Raw genomic sequence first — 23,812 nt, 5'->3', positions numbered from 1 at the left:
CCATTCCCATCCCAGGCAGGACCTTCCTCCTGACCCTGAGATGGGCTCAGGTGCTTGGAGCAGGATGCTGAGAGGGGCAGGATTCCGAGTTTAATGCCCACACGGGCCAGTCACTTATCATCATGAGACCTGGTGATCCTCGTGGCTCTTTCTAACTCAGAATATCCTGTGCTCTGGAAATAAAGAGTTTTCACTGTTTTTTTAAATGCAGAGTCGTTTTGCATTGGAGAGTGGGAGCCACAGGGAACGTGGGGGGAGGAAGGGGAGCATCAGGTCTCAGCTGGCAGGTGTCGGGATGAGCGGCCCGAGCAGAACCGAGCCCCGGCGGGGCCCCGTCCCGCACCGGGTACAGCCGGAGCAGGAGCGGCAGCGCCGGGCTCGGCCCCAGCGCCCGGCCCGGAGCGGCTCCTCCGGCCCGGAGCGGCGATGCAGCCCCGCTCGTTCCGCGGGGCCGCGGGCGGGAGCGCGCACCGGGGGGGGCCGCCCGGCGGGGAGCGCGCACCGGGGGCCCGCTCCGTGTCCGCCAGGGGGCGCCCCGCGGGGCGGGCGGCGCTGCGGGAGCGGCGGCCTCTGAGGGGTCCCGGGGCCGGCACGGGCGGTCCCCGCGCCCCGCCCGCTTCCAGCCGCGATCCAGCGCCTGCTCCGGGAAAGCGCCGCTCTCCTGCCGGGCCCGGCAGCGGCACAGCCGCGGCTCCCCGCGGCCGCAGCGGGACCTGCCCGGAGCACCGGCGGGGCCCCAGCTCCGCGCCGGCCGCGGTCCGAGCAGGAGCGGCAGCGCCGGGAGCGGCCCCAGCGCCCGTCCCGGAGCGGCTCTTCCTTCCCGCGGCGATGCCTGTCCCGATCCCTACCCCAATCCTGCCTCGGTCTTACAGCTCCGGGATCCGCAACCCACTCGCCCCGGAACACCCAGCAGACACCGGCGGGACCCGGACCCGAATCCCCAAGCCCGGGTCCCGTTCCCACCTCAGCGCCTCGAGCTCCGCGCAGCACCGGGAGCAGCCCCCGATCCAGGGCTCCGCACAGCGCTCAGCTCTGCACAGCGACGGCCCCGCCGCATCCCGGGATGAGCACCCACCGCACAAAGCGGAGCGGGCGCGGATCCGCCGGGATTTACGGGAGCGGGCGGGGCCGGCCCAGGTGTGAGGGGCGGGGCCGGCCCAGGTGTGAGGGGCGGGGCCGGCTCAGGTGTGAGGGGCGGGGCCGGCTCAGGTGCGCGGCCCCAGCGCGGCTGCGCGGGGCGGGGCCGGGGGTATTTAAGCCTCGGGAAGGAGCTCAGGAGCCATTTGCCCCCTCGGCGCTCGGTGGGGAAGTTTGCGGTCGGGCTGGGCTCTTTATTTATTTTCCTATTTATTTATTCTCTTCTGTGCTTCTTTCCTCTATCCCTCCCCTCTCTCCCTCTCTTCCTCCCCTCCCCTACCCCCTACACCCTCCCCCCCTTCCCCCCCCTCCCTCTCCCCCCTAGCCCTCCCCTCCCTCCCCCCCGGCCCAGCCCGGTCCCCTCCTAGTCCCCTTTCCCCGCTCCCTCTGCACCCCAAACCTACCCTACGCCTCCACTCTACCCCTCCTCCTTCCAGGTTTTTCCTCCACCTCGGCTCCCCCTGCCCCCTTTCCGTGCTACCTTCTCCCGCCACCTTCCCCCCAGTCTGCCTTCATTCCTCTCACCCCGTTCTCTACCCTTCCTTCCTTCCCAGCCCCCCTCCCCTGTCCCCTCTCCCTACTGCCCGGTACACCCCGATCCCCCCACCTGCCCTCCGTCCTTGACTCCCCGCTGACCACCCCCTCTGCCTCCCTCTTCCCGTCCTCCATCCTCTCCCTCTTTCCCCCGCAGCCGCGGGGCTCGGGGCGCCGGAGAATAAAGCCCAGAGGGCCGGAGCCCGGCGCCCCCCGCTGTCCCTGGAGCCCCACACGGGGCCGGGCCCGCTCGGCGGGTCCCCCCACACCGGTCAAATACACCGCCCGACACCGCCGGGGCTCCGGCCTTCCCTACATCACACTGGGGGCTCCCGGGGGAGGGGTTTGGGGGCTGGGGTCGGGTGGGTCAGGGAGGGCCCCCTCCTCGGGAGGGGGTCCGGGGGGGGTTGGGTTGGGATGGGCCCCCTCCGGAGGAGGGGGTCCCGGAGGGGTTCGGGGTGGGCCCCCTCCGGAGGAGGGGGTCCTGGGGGTGGGTTAGGGGGGGGAGGGCCCCCTCCGGAGGAGGGGGTCCCGGGGGGGGGTCGGGGTGGGCCCCCTCCGGAGGAGGGGGTCCGGGGCAGGGGGGTGGGGCGGAGGGGGGCATTCCCTCCTCCAGTCCCCGCCCCCCTTCCCCGGATCCCCTCCTCCGGACGGGGCTCACCCGGGCCCTCCCGGGACCCCCTCCTCCGGACCGGGGCCCGGGGGAGGGAGGGGGGCGGGTGGGGTGGGGGCGCAGGCCGCGAGGGGCCGTTTGTTTGTCCGGTGATCGCTGTGTGTGCTCACGCTGCAGAGTGACGTGACCCCCTCGGCTTCCCCCCCACCCCACCCGCCCCCTCCCTCCCCTCCCCCGGGCCCCGGTCCGGAGGAGGGGGTCCCGGGAGGGGCCCGGGTGAGCCCCGTCCGGAGGAGGGGATCCGGGGAAGGGGGGCGGGGACTGGAGGGGGGAATGCCCCCCTCCGCCCCACCCCCCTGCCCCGGACCCCCTCCTCCGGAGGGGGCCCACCCCGAACCCCCCCGGGACCCCCTCCTCCGGAGGGGGCCCTCCCCCCCCCCCAACCCACCCCCCCGCCCCCAGGACCCCCTCCTGAGGAGGGGGCCCTCCCTAAACCCCCCAGCCCAGGACCCCCTCTTCCAGAGGGGGCCCACCCCGAACCCCCCCGGGACCCCCTCCTCCGGAGGGGGCCCATCCCACCCCAACCCACCACCCCCCGGACCCCCTCCCGAGGAGGGGGCCCTCCCTGACCCACCCGACCCCAGCCCCCCAACCCCTTCCCCGGGAGCCCCCAGTGTGATGTAGGGAAGGCCGGAGCCCCGGCGGTGTCGGGCGGTGTATTTGACCGGTGTGGGGGGACCCGCCGAGCGGGCCCGGCCCCGTGTGGGGGCTCCAGGGACAGCGGGGGGCGCCGGGCTCCGGCCCTCTGGGCTTTATTCTCCGGCGCCCCGAGCCCCGCGGCTGCGGGGGAAAGAGGGAGGGGAGGACAGAGGACGGGAATAGGGGAACAGCGGGGGCGGTCAGGGTGGGCCAAGGAAGGAGGGCAGGTGGGGGGGGGTCGGGGTGTGCAGGGGAGCAGGGAGGGGGGCAGGACGAGTGGAGGACGGAGGACGAGGATGGAGCACAGCTGGGAGGGTCAAGGTGCACAGAAAAAAAAGTAAATGAAAAGGGAAAGATAGAGAGGAAAGAAAAATAAAGAAAGGAGGAGAAGGATTCAGGGCAGGTGGGGAGGAATTCGGGGGAAGGGGAGCAGGGTGAGGAGGCAGGTGGGAGCCGGGGTGGCGGGGGAAGGAAGCGTGGATAAAGCAGGGGAAAGGTGGAAGCGTAGGGCAGGGTTGGGGTGTGTAGGGGGGTAGGGACGGGGGTAGGGGGGGTCCGGCCGGGGGGGAGGGAGGGGAGGGCTAGGGGGGAGAGGGAGGGGGGGTAGGGGGGGGGAGGGTGTGGGGGGTGGGGGAGGGGAGGAAGAGAGGGAGAGAGGGGAGGGATAGAGGAAAAGAGGTAAAGAGAAGCAAAAAGGAAAAGAAATAGAGAGATAGAAAGATATGGAGCCCGGCACGGCCGCAACCTTCCCCACCGAGCGCCGAGGGGGCAAATGGCTCCTGAGCCGATTCCCGGGGTTTAAATCCCCCCGGCCCCGCCCCGCGCAGCCGCGCTGGGGCCGCGCACCTGAGCCGGCCCCGCCCCTCACACCTGAGCCGGCCCCGCCCCTCACACCTGAGCCGGCCCCGCCCCTCACACCTGGGCCGGCCCCGCCCCTCACACCTGGGCCGGCCCCGCCCCTCACACCTGGGCCGGCCCCGCCCCGCCCCGCCCGCTCCCGTAAATCCCGGCGGATCCGCGCCCGCTCCGCTTTGTGCGGTGGGTGCTCATCCCGGGATGCGGCGGGGCCGTCGCTCGGAGCGCTGTGCGGAGCCCTGGATCGGGGGCTGCTCCCGGCGCTGCGAGGAGCTCGAGGCGCTGAGGTGGGAACGGGACCCGGGCCAGGGAATTCGGGTCTGGGTCCTGCCGGTGTCTGCTGGGGGTCCCGGGCTGAGCCGCTTCGCCCTCGCCGGGCGGGCTGCGAGCCGAGGGGCCGCAGAGCGGACACGGGATTGCGGCTGGAACAGGGACTGGGCTCACTGCAGGCGGGAAGGAGGAGCCGCTCCGGGACGGGCGCTGGGGCCACTCCCGGCGCTGCCGCTCCTGCTCGGACCGCGGCCGGCGCGGAGCTGGGGCCCCGCCGGTGCTCCGGGCAGGTCCCGCTGCGGCCGTGGGGAGCCGCGGCTGTGCCGCTGCCGGGCCCGGCAGGAGAGCGGCGCTTTCCTGGAGCAGGCGCTGGATCGCGGCTGGAAGCGGGCGGGGCGCGGGGACCGCCCGTGCCGGCCCCGGGACCCCTCAGCGCCGCCCGCCGCTCCGGGCCGGAGGAGCCGCTCCGGGCCGGGCGCTGGGGCCGAGCCCGGCGCTCCCGCTCCTGCTCCGGCTGTGCCCGGTGCTGGACGGGGCCCCGCTGGGGCTCGGTTCTGCTCGGGCCGCTCATCTGACACCTGCCAGCTGAGACCTGATGCTCTCCTTCCTCCCCCCAGGTTCCCTGTGGCTCGCACTCTCCAATGCAAAAACCTCTGGGTTCAAAAAGCCAGTGGAAACTGTTTAGTCTTTATTTCCAGGTCATCAGATATCCTGCGTGGGAAGGGACACACAAGGAGCACCAAGCTGAGCCCTTATGTGAACGGCTCATCTGGGGACTGAACCCACAGCCTGGGCATTTTCAGCACCCTGCTCCAACCAAGCCCGTGTCAGGTCATGGCAATGTCCTGCCTGGGATGGGAATGCCAAGTGCCAGCAAGGGAATTCCTATGCTAGTATGCCTCCTTCTGTTATGCTAATGCTCCTTTACACACCAGCCCCTGGAACATCCACAGGGCAGAGCTCCACGGCCAGCATCTGACTGTGGAACAACACAGGTGAGCAGTTGTGTGACAGCACAAAACTCTTGCAATAACCCTGATTTTCTGCCCTTTCCAGCATTTCCCTGATGGCTGCAAAGGTGCTTGTGCCATGTCCCTTTCCAGGGAGAAATGAGCAAGACAAGTCCTGAGGGTTCCCTTGGTCCATGGCCAAAGTTCTGGAGAGTGTCGGGGCTGGTCCCGCCTGCAGAGGGGCGTTTCCTGCAGGTGAGTGTTCACAGCCCGAAGTCACGGTGGGGGCTGAGGCCGGGGCTCTTCTCGGGCCCAGAGCTGCACGGAGCCCTCGGGGACTCCTGCTCCCTGCCAGGAGTGTTCCTCGGTGTTCCCTCGGTGCGTCCCAGCTGGCCGGGAACGCGGGGCGGGAGGAGGCCGAGCCCCAGGAAGGGAAGCAGCCCCTCTTGTCCTTGGTACCTGCAGGGGAGGAGCTGTGCCTCAGTGTCCTGCCCGTGGCAGGCAGCGTGCCAAACACATCCCAGGGATGGGCACTGGGATGCCTGGGCAGCGCCGGGATGGGCACGGATAAAGGGCTGCCCGCAGCTCCTCGGCCAGGGGCTGCTCTGAACAGGCACCTGGAGATGCTGCAGCCCGGACAGAGCCCACTGACATCCCAAAAATAGCCCAAGGAACAGCTGGCATTGCCTGGGAATGTCGGCACGTTGGCTTTGCAGAGGAGCTCAGACAGCAATTCCCGTGCCCGCCTCCTGGAGCTCCCACACACCCACCAGGTATGTCCCAGCCACCCCAATCCCTTCCCTTCCAGCCTGGGGACATCCTCCAGCAGCAGCATTTCAGCCAAGGGAATTTCCCTCACAGAAATTCAATCCCAAGCAATGCCCTCGGAGATGCCGTAAAGTAAAAGGTTGGAGTTGGATGAAGTTTGGTTTGGATGAAGTCTGGAGTTTTTCAGGGAGCCAGCTGGAGCTGCAGAACTGCTGGGAAGCTTTCACAGGTGGGTCACAGTGCAGGTGCCCTGAAGGCAGGGATGTGCATCCCTTTCCTCAGGGAAAAGAACTCCCAGAGGCCACTCCCGAGGCTCTGGAACGAGCTCAGCTTCTGCAGGGAGAGATGTCCTCCCCTGGGCACAGGGGCTGCCTCAGCACGGCCGGGAGCGCGTCCGGCCACCGCCTTCTGCTGCTTCCAAACATCACCTGGAGCCCGAGCTCAGGGGGTGGAACCACTGAATTCCAGGGAACTCTGTCAGCTGCCCCCAGGGACATGGGTGGGGCTGGGGGATGAATAAATAGCAAAGGGTTATAAATAGGAAATGCTGTGGAATATCAACCTGTCCTTGTCCTGATCCCACTGAGCTTTCCTGGAACCTCTGCTGGTTCCTGGCACAGCTGGAGTTAAATAGGCAGCTCTGTGTGGGAATATCCATGCTGCATGAGGCACTGTGAGATTATTCCAGCAGGAATTCAGGCCTATAGCTCTAACTCATCTGGACTAGCCAAGCTAAATCCCAAATCTGGGCACCACACAGGGAACAATCTTTGTGCTGCCCTGTCAGCCAAAGCCCTGGCTGGGAAGTTTCAGCAGCCAAATGGATGGAATTATCTAAATGCCAGCATCCCCCAAAGGGACAATCCAATCACCTCCATTTGCTCCCAGAGTGTCCATTCTGTTCCCCACAAATGCCCTGGTGACACCAGGGGGGTTCCTCTGCCCACAGTGCCTTTCTCCTGCCCCTCTCCAGCTCGAGGCCTCTTCTCCCTTCCCTGCTGGCTGTTGCCAAGGAGGAGGACACAGCGAGTCCTGAGTTTACCTCAAAACAGTCCTTCCCTCACTTGGAGATTACCTGAGATTTCTCCCCCCACATTTTCCCTGTCTGTCCCCTTCTGTTTTCCTCACTTTTTGCAAGAAAGCATTCTTTCTCTACTCTGGAGATTAGCACAAGCTTTACTCCCATTATTTTCCCTACTTATCCATTCCCTATTTCTTCATTTCCACCTCAGTATTTTCCTTCTTTACCCTATGGATGCTTTCAGCTTCCCCCCACCAAGCAATTTCCCTACCTGTCTGTAACTGATCACCTCAGTTTACCCCATGAAGTTCATCCTCTGTGCTACAGATCATCTCAGATTTTACCCCTGAAATTTTCCCTACCTCTCCACCACTGAGTACCTAATTTTAACCTCAAAATATTCATTTTCTACCATGGAGATTCCCTCAAGTTTTATCCCTAGAGTTAACCACCTGTCCACAGCAATTCCCTCAGTTTACCTCAGGATGCTCCTGTTCTCTCCTAGAGATAATCTCACATTTTACCCCCCAATTTTCCCTACCTGCCCAGTACTGATTACCTCCTTTTCACCTCAAAATATCCATTGTTTCCTCTACAGATTACCTCAGATTTTATTACCAAAATGTCCATTTTGTCCCCTCTTTGCCAACTAGATTTTAAAACCAAAACCACACAGGTTATGTCTCTTATCCCCAAAATGTTCATTCTGTCCCCTACAAATTATGTCACATTTTTTCCCAAAACCACTTATTGTTCCTACATAATTACCTCAGGGTTTGCCCCCCAAATTCTACCTAATGTTAACTATTGATCGCCTCATTTCTACCTCAGTGTGTTCATTCTCTTCCCTACAGATCTTCCCAAGTTTCACCCCCAAAATTTCCTTGCCTACCCCCAGTGATTGCCTCAGTTTGTCAGTGTTCACACTCTCCCTTGAGATTACCTCAAGTTTTACCCCCAGAATCTTCCTTAACTGTCTACAACTTATTGCCTTGTTTTTACCCAAAAATATTATTTTTCAACCTTTAGATTATTTCAGGTTTTGCCCCACAAAATTCCCCTACCTGTCCACTACTGATTGCCTCATTTTTCCATTACTTTAAGTAAAGTAAGATTTACTTTCTACCATGGAGCTTTTGTCAAGATTTACCCCCAAAATTTTCCAGGTGTACCTAATTTTTACTTCAAAATGTTCACTCTACAGATTATTCCATGTAATTTTTACCCAAAAATTTCTCCATCTGCCCACAACTGATTCCCTCATGTTACCTCAGCATGTTCATGCTCTCCTCTAGAGATTAGCTCAGATTTAGCCCCCAGATTTTCCCTACATGTTCAGTACTCATCACCTCATTTTCCCCTCAAAGTGTTCATTCTCTACTCTTGAGATTTTGTCAAGTTTTGCCTCCAAAATTTTCCTTGTGTACTACTGATACCTCATTTTTACTGCAATGCATTCATTCTGTCCCTTACAGATTACATCGCGTTTTACTCTCAAAATTTTTCCTTGTGGTACAATATTGATTAGCTCTTTTCTACTCCACAAATCTGCATTCTCTCCCCTAAACATCACCCCAGCTTTTCCCTCAAAAGTGCCACCTTGCTCCCCTTGACATCCCCTCACATTTTCCTGCACAAGCAGTTCTTGTGTCCCCTCTCAACTGCCCCAGGTTTTCAGCTACAAATGTCACCTCTGTCCCCTCTGAGTTATCCCAGGTTTTCCCAGCTAGGAGCTGCAAGGAATTCAGGCAGGGCAAATGACAGCAGGGAACAGCTGTAAATTCAAAGGCAGAAAGAGAACATCTACCAGCAAGGGGGTTCCAGAAAACATTTCTGTAACTAATAATTAATAATTATTAATTCCCCAGTGAGAAGAACATGAACTCACAATCATTAAGGCCTGGCAGTTCCCTGCAGTGAGAGCTCAGCACACATCCAGAGGCGATTCCAGCACCTGAAAGGAAGAAGAAAAAGGTGATTTCTTCTCTTTCAAAGTTATTTCAAGTTCTCAGACCTAAACCAACCTTTACCCTTGATTTTGGCTGGGTGAATCCTGAGCAGTGGGCACAGGTCCTGTCATTCCTGCTGATGGGAGTGATGCTTTCTGGGGAAATCAGCTGATTTCCAAAGTTCACTGCCTGCCCCATGCCTGATCTGCACAGGAGAAAACCTCTTCCATGAAGGGATTTTGCTCCATCAAATCCCATCTGCCCAGGCTGCTCCGTGTGGATGTTGCCAGGCTGGGGCAGCACAGGCAGATGCAGCTCTCAGCTCTCTCTGCTCCAAACACAGCTCTGGGCTCCTTTGCAAACTCCTCTGCTGCGAGGTTTTCTCCAGGAGAACTCAAGGAATGGCTCATGGCAGGGTGGAGATTAAGTTATCACAGAGGGAAGTAAAGGATAAATATTCCTGTAAGAGCCTTTGGGATCTGCCGGGCTGAATTGGGAAGGGGACATTCATTCCCTGCAGTGCAAATGCACAACCACCTCCAACAAAAGCAAACACTGTCAGGCGGGGTCTGAAAGCACCACCTGGACAAACCTCATTGTCATTCTTCCTTTCAGGGACCTTGGCAATCAAACTCTGAAGCTGACAAGCCCAAAAGCTCTGGAGTCTGTCTGCTCTGGAACAAAAGGATACTCCCAGGGATGAGGCACATTCCCAGCAAAGGCTCCCAACGCGGCACAGAGGCACCGCTGGAGCTCGTGTTGGGGCTGGGAAGGGCTGCCAGGAGGACACAGCCCCCAGCTGGGGTGGCAGTGGCAGTGACAGCAGCACATTCCCACAGTCTGATGGCACAACAGAGGGACGAGGGCCAGCAATGGCCACGGGAGCTGCGGGTTTCATTCTGCCCCCTGCGCTGCCACATCCCGGCAGGAAATCTCCAGGGGGGACAGAAACTCCCTGGGTGCACAAAGTGCAGCAGCTGTGACCCTGATCCTGCTGAAACTCAGCGTGTGGGGCCAACCCCCCGAGGTAAACACTGCCCTGCCCTGCCTCAGCCTCGGCCACTGCCCCAGTTCTCAGCTCCCACTGCTCCGGGGCTGCCACCACATTCCTGACGGAGCCAAAGGCCCCTTGGGACAGGGCTCTCTGTGTCCCAGGCCTTGGGGACTGCAGGGACCAGGGCAAGGACAGCCTGAAACCAGGGCAGGTCCCTCTGGGGACAACTGGGGACTCACCCCACACCACGGGCAGGACCAGGGGCTCTCCAGTGCAGGCCAGAGCACGTTGGGTTTGGCTGCTCAAACACCAAAGCTTTGGGCAGAGATGGGATGAGTTAAGTGGTTTTTCCTGTCCTGAAAGAGAGGAGAAAATGGAAATTAGGTCCACTCTGGAAGTCAAAGGCTCCTGGCTTTCCTGCTTCTCTTCTGATTGCCCACTATGGGGTTCTATCCATAAAAAATGAGAGGTGACACCAAATTAAAGTGCCTCTTTTTTGACATTTTATTCCTTATTATTTTCATACATAAAAAGATGCCCATTTTTTCTTATTGCATTCTTTGCCTAATTTTAACAGACCCATTTTCATTCCAGGCCACACTTGTGAGTTTCTGAATCCTTTGCCATTGGACTTTGGACAAAGGAAGAGAAGGATCTGTTCCACATGGGCACCATCCAACGGGGAACAGCCCCAGTGCCAACCCCAGCCTGGGCTGAGCACGCTGCCTCACTCCCCTCTTCTGGATCCTGGCTCCACTCCAGTCTGAGTTTTCCCCATTTTCCATGCCCAGAGACAGGAAATTGTCCTGGTCAGGGTGTAAGACCTTAAACTGCACATTGATCTGGGGGGCTGTGACTGGGATTCCAGCAGGGAATTCCTGGTGTTACAAATAAAAACCATTCCAGGGCGCAGCACTGACAAGGTTGGGATCTGCTGCTTCACCACACGGTGTCAGCAACAGAGAAAAAGCACAAAATGTTATCCAAAACCAGGTATAAAATGATTCCTCCTGCTTTTAGTGGGACCAGGGCTGATTCTGCCCTGGAGTGACAAAGAACTTCTCCCTCAGACCCCCAGAGATCCCTCAAAAAGCCAAAGTGCAGCAGGGAAGGGAAGGAGGAAGGAAAGGCACCTCTGCCTCACCTGCTGGGAACAGCACAGGTCCTGCTGCTCCTGAGGACTGGGAATGTGTCCAGAGCCAAAAGCTCCTTCCCAGGCTGGAGGGGCTTTCCTAAAGCACCACCTGTGGGAAGCAAAGGGCTATGGAAGACATGGAGTGGGAATTTGCAATAATAATAGTATTGGGAAATAGCAACAGCAGCAACAATAATTACAAGGGAGCAGGGAGGATGCTGAGCTTTAAACGAGGTTTGAGTGAGGCAGCTTCTCCTGGGCTCTCTGAAGCACAGCTCCAGGTCTGGGATTCCAGGAGCAGGGCAAACTCCCAGTGTCCAATCCCTGGATTTGCCTCCTGCCAGCACTGGGCACCTCGGGCATGCTTGGCTCAAGTGCTCCAGTGCTGCTGCCTCGAGGGATTGGGAAAATGGGCATTAAACCCCTTCCCACAGGGCTGGCTCCGAGCTCTGGCTGGGGAAAGCATTGGGCACCTCTGGCATTTCAATGGAATCAGTTTCCATCATTCTGAAGATACCCTGAATAACCCAGGGCACATAAATAAACCTTTCTCCATAAAGACAGCCCCAGGGAATACACAATCGTTCCTATGCCTGGTCAAACAAACCAGCAGCCAGTTTTTGGGGAGAGACTCCAGACTGTTGTCTCCCTCCCTGCCTGTAGAACACTTGCAGAGGCTTTGGAGTTCATACAAGCTTGTCAGGATTTGGATATTTCATTTAAATTCCATTCATATACTAAGGAATTTTAAGTGTCCTAAAGGCACCTCCACTCACACTTTGATTTTAAGCCCTCTACCACCAATGAATTTGGATGTTCTTTTGTTAGGAACACCCCACCTTCCTTAGGCAACTCCATGTGGGAGATAAAATAAAGGTGCACAAGAGTTTGGAACGCAGCTTCCAAGTCAAGTTCCCTGCTAGGAAATGACTCCAGATCTCTGTTCTCTGTTTAAACACAGCCTGGCCCTTCAGGGCTGCACACTCTGAGCTACACAACTTGTGAGCTGGCAAGCAACAGCAGCTGAGGTCTCATTCCAGTTGTACACAAAAACAGGGATTGGGGGCTGCATTTGGATACATGCAGGCAGGTTTGGGTCACTTCAGAAAGTTTCAATCCCTGTTTTTCAGAGAGTCCATCAGGGATAATGACCTTTCCACAAATACCTCCTAAAGCACATGAGAATGTAAGAAAATAGAATCAAACCCTTTGTTCCATTGGCCTCACACCCCAAATTCCAGTGGGACAGACAAGTCCCTCTCCTTGGAAGGCAGCATCTCCTACCTGGACTCATGCCTTCCCCAGCTTTGGTGGCCGCTGTCTCCATCCTCCCACACCTCCTCATCTTCCTCCTCGGCAGGGTTGGCTTCCTCATCCTGCAGAGCCAGCACAGGGACAGTCACCAGCCTGCTCATCCCCAGCCTGGGCAGCAGGGACGGGCTGGTGGCACCCTCTGGATGTCACCCCTCTGCCTGGCACCATCTCTGCTCCGCGGCCCGCTCCCGTTCCTGGCTTGGCAGCTCCTTCCAACGGGGTGTTCAACCACAAACGTTTGCTCTGCTGCGTTTTGGGACAGCAGAGACTCCCCCGAGGCAGTGGGCAAAGCTCCTGTTCCCACATCCTCTGCCTCCCACAGCCCTGCTGGGGCTGGACAGAGCAAAGGAAACGCCTCAGTTCCTGCTGGAAATTTCCTCCTGTGCCCATAAACCCCGAGAAATCGTGGCTGCTCCATGCCTGGAAGTGTCCAAGGCCAGGCTGGATGGGGCTTGGAGCAGCCTGGGCTGTGGATGGAATGAAATGATCCTTAAGGTCCCTTCCCACTCAGACCATCTGGGGGTTCCATGATCTCTCTACGCATTTATTTTGCACCATTTCCTCTCAAATTTAGACCATTTGTTAAAGCAATAATGTTAAAATGATTCCAGGAGTTAAAAGGGGAGCGTCAAACATACAAGAATCATTCCTACACCCATCAAATCATTATTAACTGGAATCCTATTCCCTCATCTCTGTGCTTGTTTTGCTTTCCTGGAAGACCTTATGATCCCAGAGTCTCTCAGAGAGATGTACTGGGATTACTGGAAGGTTTGCTCTGTCAGAGAGCCAAGGAGGTTTACAACACTTGTTCCTCTGTATCTGTACACTTTAACCAGCTTTTCCCCAGAGCGGTGCTGTGGGAGAAGTTTGGAATTACTAGAAATGGATCAGGTTCACTTTTTTTCCTCACTCTTTTCCTACTACTTCAAAATTCTTGGAACTACCCTCAAGCAAACCACCGTGAAAACATCAGTCAGAGGAACATCTTGAAAAGAGAAAACTACATCCACCAGCAGCCAAAACATTCCAATTTCTGTTCTTACCTGGTCTCCAGGTGGTCCTGCCAGAGCTCCACACAGCCACTGCCATTCCATGAGGGTGAGGAGGCAGTTTTGGACGCGTTCTTTGCCGTGCAATGGGACAACAGAGTCCAGAGAGTTTTCGTCGTCCCTTCCAAGCCACCCCGAGAGTCCATGGTCCGAGCGGGCCCGGCCCCGTGTGGGGCTCCAGGGACAGCGGGGGGCGCGGGGCTCCGGCTCTCTGGGCTTTATTCTCCGGCGCCCCGAGCCCCGCGGCTGCGGGGAAGGAGGGAGAGGGGCAGGGAGAGACTCGGAGCATGGGGGGAGGAGGTGGGGTAGGTGAAGGAGCGGGATGATGGACAGAGGAGGGGGAAGAGAGGGGAGTGGGGCTGGGAAGTGGGGTAGGGAGAGGGCCGAAAAGAGGGTGGCGGGGTCGGGGATGTGCAGGAGAGCAGGGTGCAGAAGGCTGGCAAAGGGGGAGAGAAAGGGCGGGGTGGGAGGGAGAAAGAAACTGAGATAAGGGGGACACGAAGGAGGAGGATAAGGGGAGGAGAAAGAGGGGGGAGTAAGGAGAGAGGTACAGGACGTGGGGGGCCTCACCCGGGGCCCGCCGGGGGAGCCCAACCCGGCCGCAAACCCCACAAGCTCTGAGGGAGCAAATGGCGCAGGGGGCGATTTCGGGGGATTAAATCACCTCGGCCCCGCCCGGCACACCTGAGCCGGGACCGGCTCCGCCCGGGACCGCCCCAGAGCCCGGGACCGCCCCAGAGCCCGGGACCGCCCCAGAGCCCGGGACCGCTCCAGAGCCCCGGGACCGCCCCAGAGCCCCGGGACCGCCCCAGAGCCCGGGGACCGACCCAGAGCCCGGGACCGCCCCAGAGCCCGGGACCGCCCCAGAGCCCGGGACCGCCCCAGAGCCCCGGGACCGCCCCAGAGCCCGGGACCGCCCCAGAGCCCGGGGACCGACCCAGAGCCCGGGACCGCCCCAGAGCCCGGGACCGCCCCAGAGCCCCGGGACCGCCCCAGAGCCCGGGACCGCCCCAGAGCCCCGGGACCGCCCCAGAGCCCGGGACCGCCCCAGAGCCCCGGGACCGACCCCGAGCCCCGGGACCGCCCCAGAGCCCGGGACCGCCCCAGAGCCCCGGGACCGCCCCAGAGCCCGGGACCGCCCCAGAGCTCCGGCCCCCCGCCCTGCCCGGGATGGCGGCGGGACCATCGCTCCCGACCCTGCCCCTCTCACCTGGGCCGGGCCGGGGCTGTGGGCAGCACCGGGACCAGGGCTTCGGCTCCGGGTCGTGCCGCTGTCTCTGGGCGGTGCCGCCGGGCTGGTTACGGGTCCCAGGCCCGCAGGACCGACGCGGGATTGGGGCTGGGATGGGGACCGGGCTCGCCGCGGGCAGGAAAAGCCTCTCCGGGCCGGGCGCTGGGGCCGAGCCCGGCGCTGCCGCTCCTGCTCCGGCTGCGGCCCAACCGCGGGCCCCGGATCCCCCCAATCCTCCAGGTCCCCGCAGCGCCGGGGCATTTTTTTTTTTTTTATTTTTTTGTCCAGTGAGGGCAGAGAATTGTCATGGAGAAGCTCCAAAGCTAAAGGATATGGGGTCTGGGTTGGGGAGGGGAAGGTCTACCTTAAATTAAAACTCACTGGAGAAAATAAATCTGTGGAACAGCTCACTTCCTCTCCTGCACTGGCTTCCGTGATCGGCTGCCATTCCAACACCTCCCATGGGATTTGCGACCTGTGGAGCTCTAATGAGTTGCCAGGTGCTAAGCCTGAGGGAACATGATAGGAAATCTCTCTGGATCAGGCAGTATCCCAAAGGTCTGGCAGCGCCCAGCATTCCTGGCTGGAATTTGGGGGATCCCAGCACAGCCCTTCTACAGTGTCCCCATGGAGCTGACACTTCCCAGCATTCCTGGCTGGAATCTGGGGATCCCAGCACAGCCCCTCCGTAGTGTCCCTGTGAACCTGGCACTGTCCACCACCCCTGGCCAGGGGCTGGGGATTCCAGCACAGCCCCCCAGCACATCCCGCTGCTTCCTCAAGTCCCCTTTAGCCAGGATCCTTTTTGGGGTGAGGGCACCCAAACCCAGCAGAATTGGCTTTAACCAGTTCTGGGGGAATCTCCCCTCTCCTCTCCTCACCCAGTTCCTGCTGCCAAAACCCAGCCTGAGGCTCAGCTCCCCATCCCCTCAATCTCTCCAAGGAATTGCACTTGGATTTCCCAATCCAGCAGGGCAGCAATGCTGTTCTCCTCGCTGTGTATCTTAATTGCAGCCATTGCTTAAGAAATAATTACAGTAAATTCAAAGAATGAAGAGACAATAAAGAACTGCCAGCTCCAGCCAAGGGGTGCTCAAGCCCCTTCTCAATGATCTGCTTTAATTAACCAATGCAAATGAACCAATTAAGATCACATCAGCACATTATTCTTTTTAATCAAGTTCTAGAGAAAAACTGCAGAACAGAAAAGAATCTTTTTAACCCCAAAACTCTTCCAGAAGATCCACAGGGCAGCGCTGCACTGCACCCCCAGACTGAGGAGAACTGGGAGAAAAGACAAACCCAGACTGAGATTCCTGGGAGATTGGTGCAGCTTCTGCCAGCCAGAACAATCCTTGGTCTGAACACACAGCTGTGAATCCCAGGAACCTGGGACATCATCAGTATCCTCAGGAGCCTTTTTATTAAAAGCAGATTTCCAGAGCATTAACAGAATACAGAAAATTAAACAGAGATGTAAAGGAACAGCTCCCCCAGCCCAGCAGATTGCAGCATCCAAAAGAAAATGAACAGAAAGATGATGGACTGGGACCATCACCAATCCCAAGTCCTCGTGTGGAATACCACTCTGCTTTGGTTTATAAATCACCACTTCTCTTAGAGGACAAACCCTTCAGCTCTGCTTCCAATTCGCCAAGTTCCCAACTGTGGCCACCAAGATTCTGCTGCAGCATGTCCACGCTGGGATCCAGGGAAACACGCAGGGTGCGGTCCCCTGGGAATGTTGCTGAGGAAGCACACGGAGCTCATCCGTGCCTGCAGCCCGGAGGGAGATCTCTTCCAACAGCCGCGGCTGAGCTCGGTGTGTCCCGACGGTTCCCACGCTGACACGGCACAGCTTCCTCCGCCCGCTGCCTTGGGAAGTATCCCTAAGGTGCCACCAGGAAAGGAGCCTCTTACAGACACAGTCTTGGGATTCAGGGGGAGAAAAGGAGTTTTCAGTCTTTAGCATCTCCCACTCCGTCGGCATTGATAGCAAACATGGCTTCAGCCTCAGGAAGACATGGAGAGTCGTAGATTTTACAGATCCTGGTCTCACCTCGGCCTTTCCGCAGGTACAGCCTGACAGGGAGAGGGGAGGAAACAGGTCAGGATGGACAGCCTACTCCCAGAAAATCATCCTGATCCATAAAGGAGTAAACAGAGCTGTAGGAACTGCCCGAGACGTTCATTTCCCTGCGGACTGAGGGCCCAGAGTGGCGCTGAGCTGAAGCACAGGCTGGGCCTGCCATGGACAGACTGGCAACCCCAGAAGTAAAAGCTACTTGGCCAATTCCATAAAACATTCCCAACCCAGGCTCCCGGGATATGACCACCTCTTGTCTCACCTGGTGGTGGAAGCATGAGCGATGATATTGCCTCCGATGGGCTTTTTGGGATCTGCAGCAAACATGGCAGCTCCATCTACCTGTGCCACCACCTGGTTTGTGATGACGACGGCCACGCCGAACTGCAGGAGAAACAACCCAAACCCAATTATTTCCCACAATCAGAACAAAAAAACAGGGAAAAGGACAGGGGCACTCCTGGTGTCCAGAAGTGTGGGATCCAGCCTCTGCAAACCAATGGGAGCAGAAGTGGAGACAAAGCCCTTGTGACCAAATTGCTGGGGTTTGTAAGAAAACCGGTGAGTTTTACTTTGGCAATCGTATGGGGTTTCTACAGCCAGGATTTGGTAGCGGGGGCACAGAGGTGGCTTCTGTGAGAAGCTGCTGGAAGCTTCCACCATGTCTGGCAGAGCCAATTCCAGGATGGCTCCAAGGGGGGCATGCTGCTGGTCAAGGCTGGGCCAATTAGAAATGGTGGTAATGCCACCATTGTGATAATTGTTATCACCAATGTGATAACAGATTTAAGAAGAAATCAAAACAAAACTTGTGGTGCAGCTTCAATTCCAGTTAGAGAAGAGTAGGAGTGAGAATATGAGGAGAACAACATCCAGACACCAAGGGCAGTGAAGAAGGAGCGGGAGGCGGCACTCCCGGTGCCAGAGTTGAGATTCCTCTGCAGGGCGTGGTGAGGACCATGGTAATCCTCCCTGCAGGCCGTGGGGATCCACAGGGGATGCAGAGATCTGCAGAGATCCACCTGCAGCCCGTGGAGGAGATGCCCAGGCTGGAGCATGTGGATGCCTGGAGGAGGCTGTGATCCAGTGGGAGATCCAGTGGAGAGGGGCCCTGCTTCCAGGCTGGAGCAGCCTGTCCTTGAAGGACTGACCCTGTGGAAGAGTGACCCACACTGCAGCAGTTTGAGGGCACTTGCCTGTGGGATGGAATCACATTACAGCAGTTCACAGGGAGCTGCTGTTTGTGAGACGGAGCCACATCACAGAAGTTCAGAGAACTGTCTCCCTGTGGAAGGGACCCCATGGTGCAGTAGGGGAAGGACTTTTCTCCCTCAGCAGTGGGAGAAGCCTTGGGTGGATGAACTGACCAAAACCCCCATTCCCATCTCCTGCACCACTGGCAGAGGAGGTAGAGCTGGGAAGGACGGAGAAGTAGGGGTAAGCTGTTTTTTTAAGAGCTTATTTTACTTCTCAGTATCCTGCTGATTTTGTTAGTAATGAAGTAACTTCAAATCTCTAAGCTGAGCCTGTTTTTCCCTTGCTGGTAATTGATGAGTGTTTTCTCCCGGTCCTTACCTCAACTCATAAACCCTTCATTACATTTTCTCTCTGTCCAGTTGTAGAGGAGTGTTGAGTGAGTGAGCAGCTTTCGTGGGTGCCTGGTGTTTGGCCAGCATCAACCCATGACATAAAGCCCAGTGGATGCTCACCTCGTCCGCCAGGCGCAGCAGCATCCGCAGGAACCTGGCCAGGTGCATCTGCCTGGCGGAGAGCTCCCCCCTTCCCGAGTAATCCGTGCGGTACAGGGCCGTGGCGCTGTCCACGATCAGCAGCGCGTACCTGGCAAAGGGCAGGCAGGGCTCTAAGTCCCGGTTCCAATTCCAAGCCGCCTGCACAGCTCTCCTGGCAGCTTGGAAATCATCAGCACCGTTTCTAACCACAGATCTAAACTGAGCTTCCAACTTGCTCCTCAGGCTGTCACTGAGGAACCGTGAACGCCCTGTGTTTGTGCAGCCACATCAGCTGGAGCCAGTTGCTGGCACCCAGAATTCCAGCAGCAAGATGTGCTGCTGACTGCCCATGGAGCAAACTGGCTCCTTGGAGAAGCCAAAGGCTAATCCCATGTGGGAACAAAATCCATTAAATCAGTGTAATTACCGTGACTCAGCCATCATGGCCGAGGCCTGGTACAGCAGCTGGGTCTGGTGGTCGGTGTTAAAGCCCCGAGCATAGGCCACGTTGTCCAGGACATCGCTGCCAGAAAGGCCATACCTGCAAAATCAGGGAAAATAAAGGGATGAACCTTGAGTGACAACTTCATCCATAGCAGCTAGCCAGGAGCTTTGCCAAAAGACTGGAAGAAAAACATCCCTGGCAGAGATAAAAACAGATGGAAAAAATGCAACCCGTGGTGATGAAAAGAGAATGGAATGATTGGGACCATTTGAAATGGATAAGTGGAAATGGCCTCATGTGATACCAGAGGAGGTTTAGGCTGGATATTGGGAAGTCTCTTAGAGGAAAGGCTGACCAGCCCTGGCACGGGCTGCCCAGGGCAGTGGTGGAAGCTCCCTGGAGGGATCTAAAGCCATGTGGATGTGGCACTTGGGGACATGGGACAGTGGTGGCCTCGGAAGCAGCGGGAGAACAGTTGGGCACGGGATCTCCAAGGGCTCCTCCAACCTCAACGATTCCCTGATTCCAAGGACACTCTGTACATGGCCAGCACAGACACACCTGTGCTTGCTGCAAACATCGTCCTCTCCTTCGCTTGGCTGCCAAATATTCCCTGGTGACAAGGAACATGGGAGCAGTCCTAGTGGCAGGAGAAGCCAGCAGGATTAGATCAAATTCCCTTCAGAAAGAGCAAACAGGATCCAGCTAGTCCTGTCCCAGCTACTTGGGAAGCTCCCAGTCCCTTCCAGTAGCAAAAGACAGGGAAATCACCTTGTGCCAAGGGACAATGACATGAGAGCTGTGGGGAGAGAGCAGCAGGCACAGGAGAGGAATGGCAACACTAGAGCTTCCCAAAGGGAACACCTGCCAAATCAACCTCCAGGACCCGTGGAAAACATTTTCCAGCTGAGTTGTGAGTCCATCTATTCCTGTCTTCCATTCACAGACCTTTCAGCCACGGCCAGGAGCCGCTCTGGACGGAAGGTCCCCTCCGTGTCGATGTACATGGCTTTTCCCTCACCGCCGCCGCGGTCTATGGGGAGCTAAAGGACAAGGAAAGGAATGAACAGGGAATAAAGCATCCATAAATAGGGCAGATATTGCCACATGCCCTCACTGAGCTCATACAACAAATAACATACCAAGTTATTATGATTAAAGTCCCATTTAGCTGGGAAAAGTGAGAGGAAAGATCCCCGGTCCCCATCGCTGCTGACACCTTCCTTTTGTAGTACCTGTCACCCTGGAGTGCCTGCACAAGGGGGAATGGCTTCCCACTAACACAGGGCAGGGATAAATGAGATGTTGGGAAGAAATTCTTCCCTGGGAGGGTGCTGAGGCCTTGGCACAGGTTGCCCAGAGAAGCTGTGGCTGTCCCTGGATGCCTGGAAGTGTCCAAGGCCAGCTTGGATGGGGCTTGGAGCAACCTGGGCTAGTGGAAGGTGTCCCTGCCCATGGAACTGGATGGGCTTTAAGGTCCCTTCCCACCCAAACCATTCCAGCATTCCATGACCCTACAGAAGATGACAGGTGCTCAGCTTTGAGCTGGGAAGTTTAGGGAGTCAATTGAATGATCAAATTAAGTCCAAGCCTCTAATAATTAGCAAATATCCCAAGGCTGTGGGGTCTGAATATTGAATTGTAATGAGGTGAACCCCCCCACCTGACAGGTGACGGCCAGGGTGTGACACAGCTGCGTCTTCCCAGTACGGAATTCCCCGAATAATTCTGTTATGGACCCTGTTTCTATTCCTCCTGAAGGGAAAATAACAATAATAATTATTAATCAAATTTAAAAGGTCACGTGCTACATGTATGATCTATGTATCTATCTCACATATAAAATATGACATTTACAGAGACTCAGTTAAACACTGAATTTGGCTGAAAGTTTCAAAGCTAAGAGGGAAAATTGCTTGCCATCAGGAGGTTTGTTCATGCTGTGGTTAAGAAGTTCACGGGTGTTTTTGAAGATGCTGAAGAGCTGAAATGACTTGTTTTCATTTTTGGATTACCAGAGGAATGAGGAGATGGTGATGCCTGGTTTTGTTTTCCCTAAACGCATCATGGACTTTAAATCCAAAAATGGACAGCTCTGGATCTTGCACCATGACTAAAAGGACTAAAAGCTATTTCTGCAGCTTCTAAAATAAAAGCAATTATTGAAGAGCAGTCCTAGAGGTTTTTCATCCAACCAGGACTTGCCTTACATGGTTCTGTGCAAGGATCCCACTCATGGGAAAACCCCACCCCAATAACTGAGCTTAAGCAGGAAAGAGAAATAATAAAATGCTGACCTTGAAGCAGCTTATCCAGCTCTTTGGAGCCAGTGGTGATCTGGATGATCTCTGACCGCCGCTGGTGGAATTCCGTGGCCGTGGTGAAGCCCATGGGAACCAGTTTGGCTGCCTCAGCCTGAGGGAAAACCCAACTGAGCAGTGCCAAGCGAGTTAATGACATTTGTTAATCCCCCAGTAACTAATATTTCCTGCCTTGTGGAGAGGTGCCTGTATCATTCCATGCACATTTCATAGACCTTGCCCTAGTTGGTACCTCTGAACAGAACTGAAATTCTGCTCCAAGAAAAAGCTCCAACACCCCTTTTTTTGGAAATATCCTCCCCTTGTCCCCCACCCGTTCAGTTCAGTCCTGTCCTGGTGCATTTTGTCTTTTCCCATCACAACTCATGTCACACCTCTAATCACCCCTTACTGCCCTTTGGAGATCTTCCAAATTCACCACAACGCTTTCAGCCAGCACAAATAAACGTATGGAATATCTTCTGTTAAAGTTCCAGGACATCCTTACCAAGATTTTGTCGGCTTTGGCTTCGCTGATCCCTTTAATATTCAGCAGCTCCTTCTTTGGCGCATAAGCCACAGCCTCCACTGTGTGAAATCCAGCTTCTTCCAGCTTCTTCACATCATTGGCATTTATGCCACATTGCTGGGAGGGAAGGAGGGAGGGAGAGAGAGAGGAAAAATGACACCTGTTGGTATTTTTGGGTATTTCTGGGTTTTTTGCTTGGCTGGGTTTTTTTTAACAATAGACAGGTAAGAATTTAGCGACAGAGTTTTCAAGTTTCACCTTGCTTTTAAAGAAAAAGGTTTAGGTAGGCTATTAGTAAGGAGTTCTTCCCTGGTGAGGTGGTAAGGCCCTGGTGGAGAGCCTGGAAATGCTCAAGTCAGGATGGATGGGGCTGGGGGCAACCTGGGCTAGTGAAAGGTGTCCCTGGCCATGGCAGCAGATGGAATGGGATGAGCTTTTAATGTTCCTTCCAACCCAAACCATCACAGGATTCCATTCTAGGAAAAAGAGCAGCGAGTGCATCTATGGAAAACTTCCTCCAGAGGTTTCCTCCTCACTTACCTCCAACCTGGATATGAGCTGTGGCCCAAAGCTCTCCTCCTCTGCTGAGGTGTCTGCACTGGTCTCGAGCTGCATCTGCATGGCCATGGCAGCGAGGGCCCAGAACACCCCCTGGAAGGAACCAGACATTTCAGTGTTCCCTTTTAGCCACAAGTTATGTGGTCACATGCATCAGAATCATGGGAGATCTTAAAGCTGGAAAAGCCCTCTGAACTGGCCCCTGATGTTGGGGCTGGGCTGTGCCCCAGAGCTTGTCCTTGGGACTGCCACAAACACCTTGGAAAGGGCTGGAAGACCCTGCAGAGGATCTGCACCACCCTTGGGATTGCTGAGCAGGACGGCAGGCAGGAGCTGTCGTGGGAAACTGAAGGATACAAGGGACTACAATTTGAATATTATACCAGGACAAGGGGGAATGGATTCAAACTGACAGAGGGAAAATTTACATTGAATACTGGGAAGAAATGATTCCCCGTAAGGGTGCTGAGGCTTTGGCACAGAAAAGCTGCGGCAGTCCCTGGATCCTTGGAAGTGACCGAGGCCAGGTTGGACGGGGCTTGGAGAAACCTGAGATAGTGGAAGGTGTCCCTGTCCATGGCAGAGGGTGGAACTTCACGGCCATTCTGGCATCCCACGATCCCAACCTTACCGGGAGCCCGGCCAGCAGCACCACCCGCCGGCGACCTAAAACTCCTCGGACTCTCCATGCCGCGTTCCCTCGTTTTGCTCAGCTCCAGCCCTTTATTTATCGCCCCTCACGGCTGCCCACAGCTGACGGCCTTCCCACCCCTCCGCCGCCAACGCCCCTCAGGCCCCCGCGGCCGCTCCGCGCACCGGGGGAGCCCCGATAGGCGTCAGAGGTCCGGCGGCCCCGGGCCCGTCCCGCCCGCCTCAGCCCATCCCAGCCCGCCCCGTGCCCGTGCCCGTGCCCGTTCCCGCTCCCATCCCCGTTCCCGTTCCCGGGCCCGTCCCGCCCGCCTCAGCCCATCCCAGCCCGCCCCGTGCCCGTTCCCGTTCCCATCCCCGTTCCCGGGCCCGTCCCGCCCGCCTCAGCCCATCCCAGCCCGCCCCGTGCCCGTTCCCGCTCCCGTTCCCATCCCCGTCCCCGTTCCCGGGCCCGTCCCTCACCGCGGCCCCGCTCCGGCCGTTCGGGCGCTCCCGCCGCCGCCTCACGTGACCGCACCGCGCAGGCGCCGCCCCGCCCCGGCGGCGCCTTAAAGGGGAGCGCGGGAAGCGGCACCGGGCGTGGAACGGGAACGGGAGCGGGAGCGGGGTCATGGGCAGCAGCCCCGGGGCACCGCGGCCTTCCTTCCTAATTCCCTTTCCTTCCTCTCTCTTTCTTGTCTTCCTTTTGGTTTCCTTTTCCCACTTTTCCTCCCCACTCCTTTTTCCATCCCTTCTCTCTTTTTGCCCTTCTTTTCTCTTTTCCCCCTTTCCTTTTCTCTTCCCCCCACTTTTCCTTCTCTTCCCCCTCTCTTTTCATTTTTTCTCTCCTCCTTTTGTTTCTCTCTCCTTTCTGTTATTTTCTCTTATTTTCTCTCTTTTCTTTTCCCTCTTGCCCCCATAAATCCAGCAGCCCCCGCAATTCCTGAGCAGCGACAATTCCTCAGCCAGAACGCAAGAACAGCAGCTGGAGATCGAGACACATCTGGAGCAGAGG

At 57.3% G+C, this 23,812-nt stretch overlaps 1 protein-coding gene and 3 long non-coding RNA genes across 5 annotated transcripts; 1 reads left to right on the top strand and 3 right to left on the bottom strand.

Moving 5' to 3' along the window:
* Positions 1 to 4,625: 4,625 nt before the first annotated feature.
* Positions 4,626 to 10,334, top strand: LOC137476337 (uncharacterized). Its single transcript, XR_011000320.1, has 2 exons — positions 4,626 to 6,055; positions 8,716 to 10,334. It is a non-coding gene; the product is annotated as an uncharacterized lncRNA (long non-coding RNA).
* On the bottom strand, positions 4,767 to 8,659 carry LOC137476339 (uncharacterized). Its single transcript, XR_011000323.1, has 2 exons — positions 8,020 to 8,659; positions 4,767 to 7,929 (listed from the first exon to the last, which is right to left on the bottom strand). It is a non-coding gene; the product is annotated as an uncharacterized lncRNA (long non-coding RNA).
* On the bottom strand, positions 8,823 to 13,594 carry LOC137476338 (uncharacterized). Of its 2 annotated transcripts, XR_011000322.1 has the most exons (3): positions 13,286 to 13,594; positions 10,935 to 12,301; positions 8,823 to 10,146 (listed from the first exon to the last, which is right to left on the bottom strand). It is a non-coding gene; the product is annotated as an uncharacterized lncRNA (long non-coding RNA). The 2 variants fall into 2 exon arrangements; XR_011000321.1 differs by lacking the exon at positions 13,286 to 13,594 and having other exon boundaries at positions 10,935 to 12,585.
* Positions 13,595 to 15,599: 2,005 nt separating this feature from the next.
* RAD51 (RAD51 recombinase) lies at positions 15,600 to 22,306 on the bottom strand. The gene is made up of 9 exons (XM_068194552.1): positions 22,153 to 22,306; positions 21,592 to 21,729; positions 21,081 to 21,198; positions 20,447 to 20,538; positions 19,732 to 19,826; positions 18,766 to 18,879; positions 18,318 to 18,447; positions 16,871 to 16,992; positions 15,600 to 16,604 (listed from the first exon to the last, which is right to left on the bottom strand). Exons 1-9 carry the CDS (start codon positions 22,279 to 22,281, stop codon positions 16,481 to 16,483), a joined length of 1,062 nt encoding a protein of 353 aa, XP_068050653.1. The 5' UTR covers positions 22,282 to 22,306; the 3' UTR covers positions 15,600 to 16,480.
* Between the last annotated feature and the right edge of the window lie 1,506 nt (positions 22,307 to 23,812).

The sequence above is a fragment of the Anomalospiza imberbis genome, chromosome 6, assembly GCF_031753505.1.
Source record: "Anomalospiza imberbis isolate Cuckoo-Finch-1a 21T00152 chromosome 6, ASM3175350v1, whole genome shotgun sequence".
In the NCBI taxonomy this organism is placed as follows: domain Eukaryota; kingdom Metazoa; phylum Chordata; class Aves; order Passeriformes; family Viduidae; genus Anomalospiza; species Anomalospiza imberbis.
Note: the sequence above shows the minus strand (reverse complement) of the source record. Positions and strands in the feature narration are given on the sequence as shown.

What these genes read in the sequence shown, in the direction of transcription:
- RAD51 (XM_068194552.1), bottom strand. Translation starts at nt 22,281, where the DNA reads ATGTCTGGTTCCTTCCAGGGGGTGTTCTGGGCCCTCGCTGCCATGGCC. An exon ending in AGCTCATATCCAGGTTGGAG is followed by an intron (nt 21,730 to 22,152) that starts GTAAGTGAGGAG and finishes CTTCCCTCCCAG; the next exon opens with CAATGTGGCATAAATGCCAA. An exon ending in TGCTGCGCCTGGCGGACGAG is followed by an intron (nt 16,993 to 18,317) that starts GTGAGCATCCAC and finishes TTTCTCCTGCAG; the next exon opens with TTCGGCGTGGCCGTCGTCAT.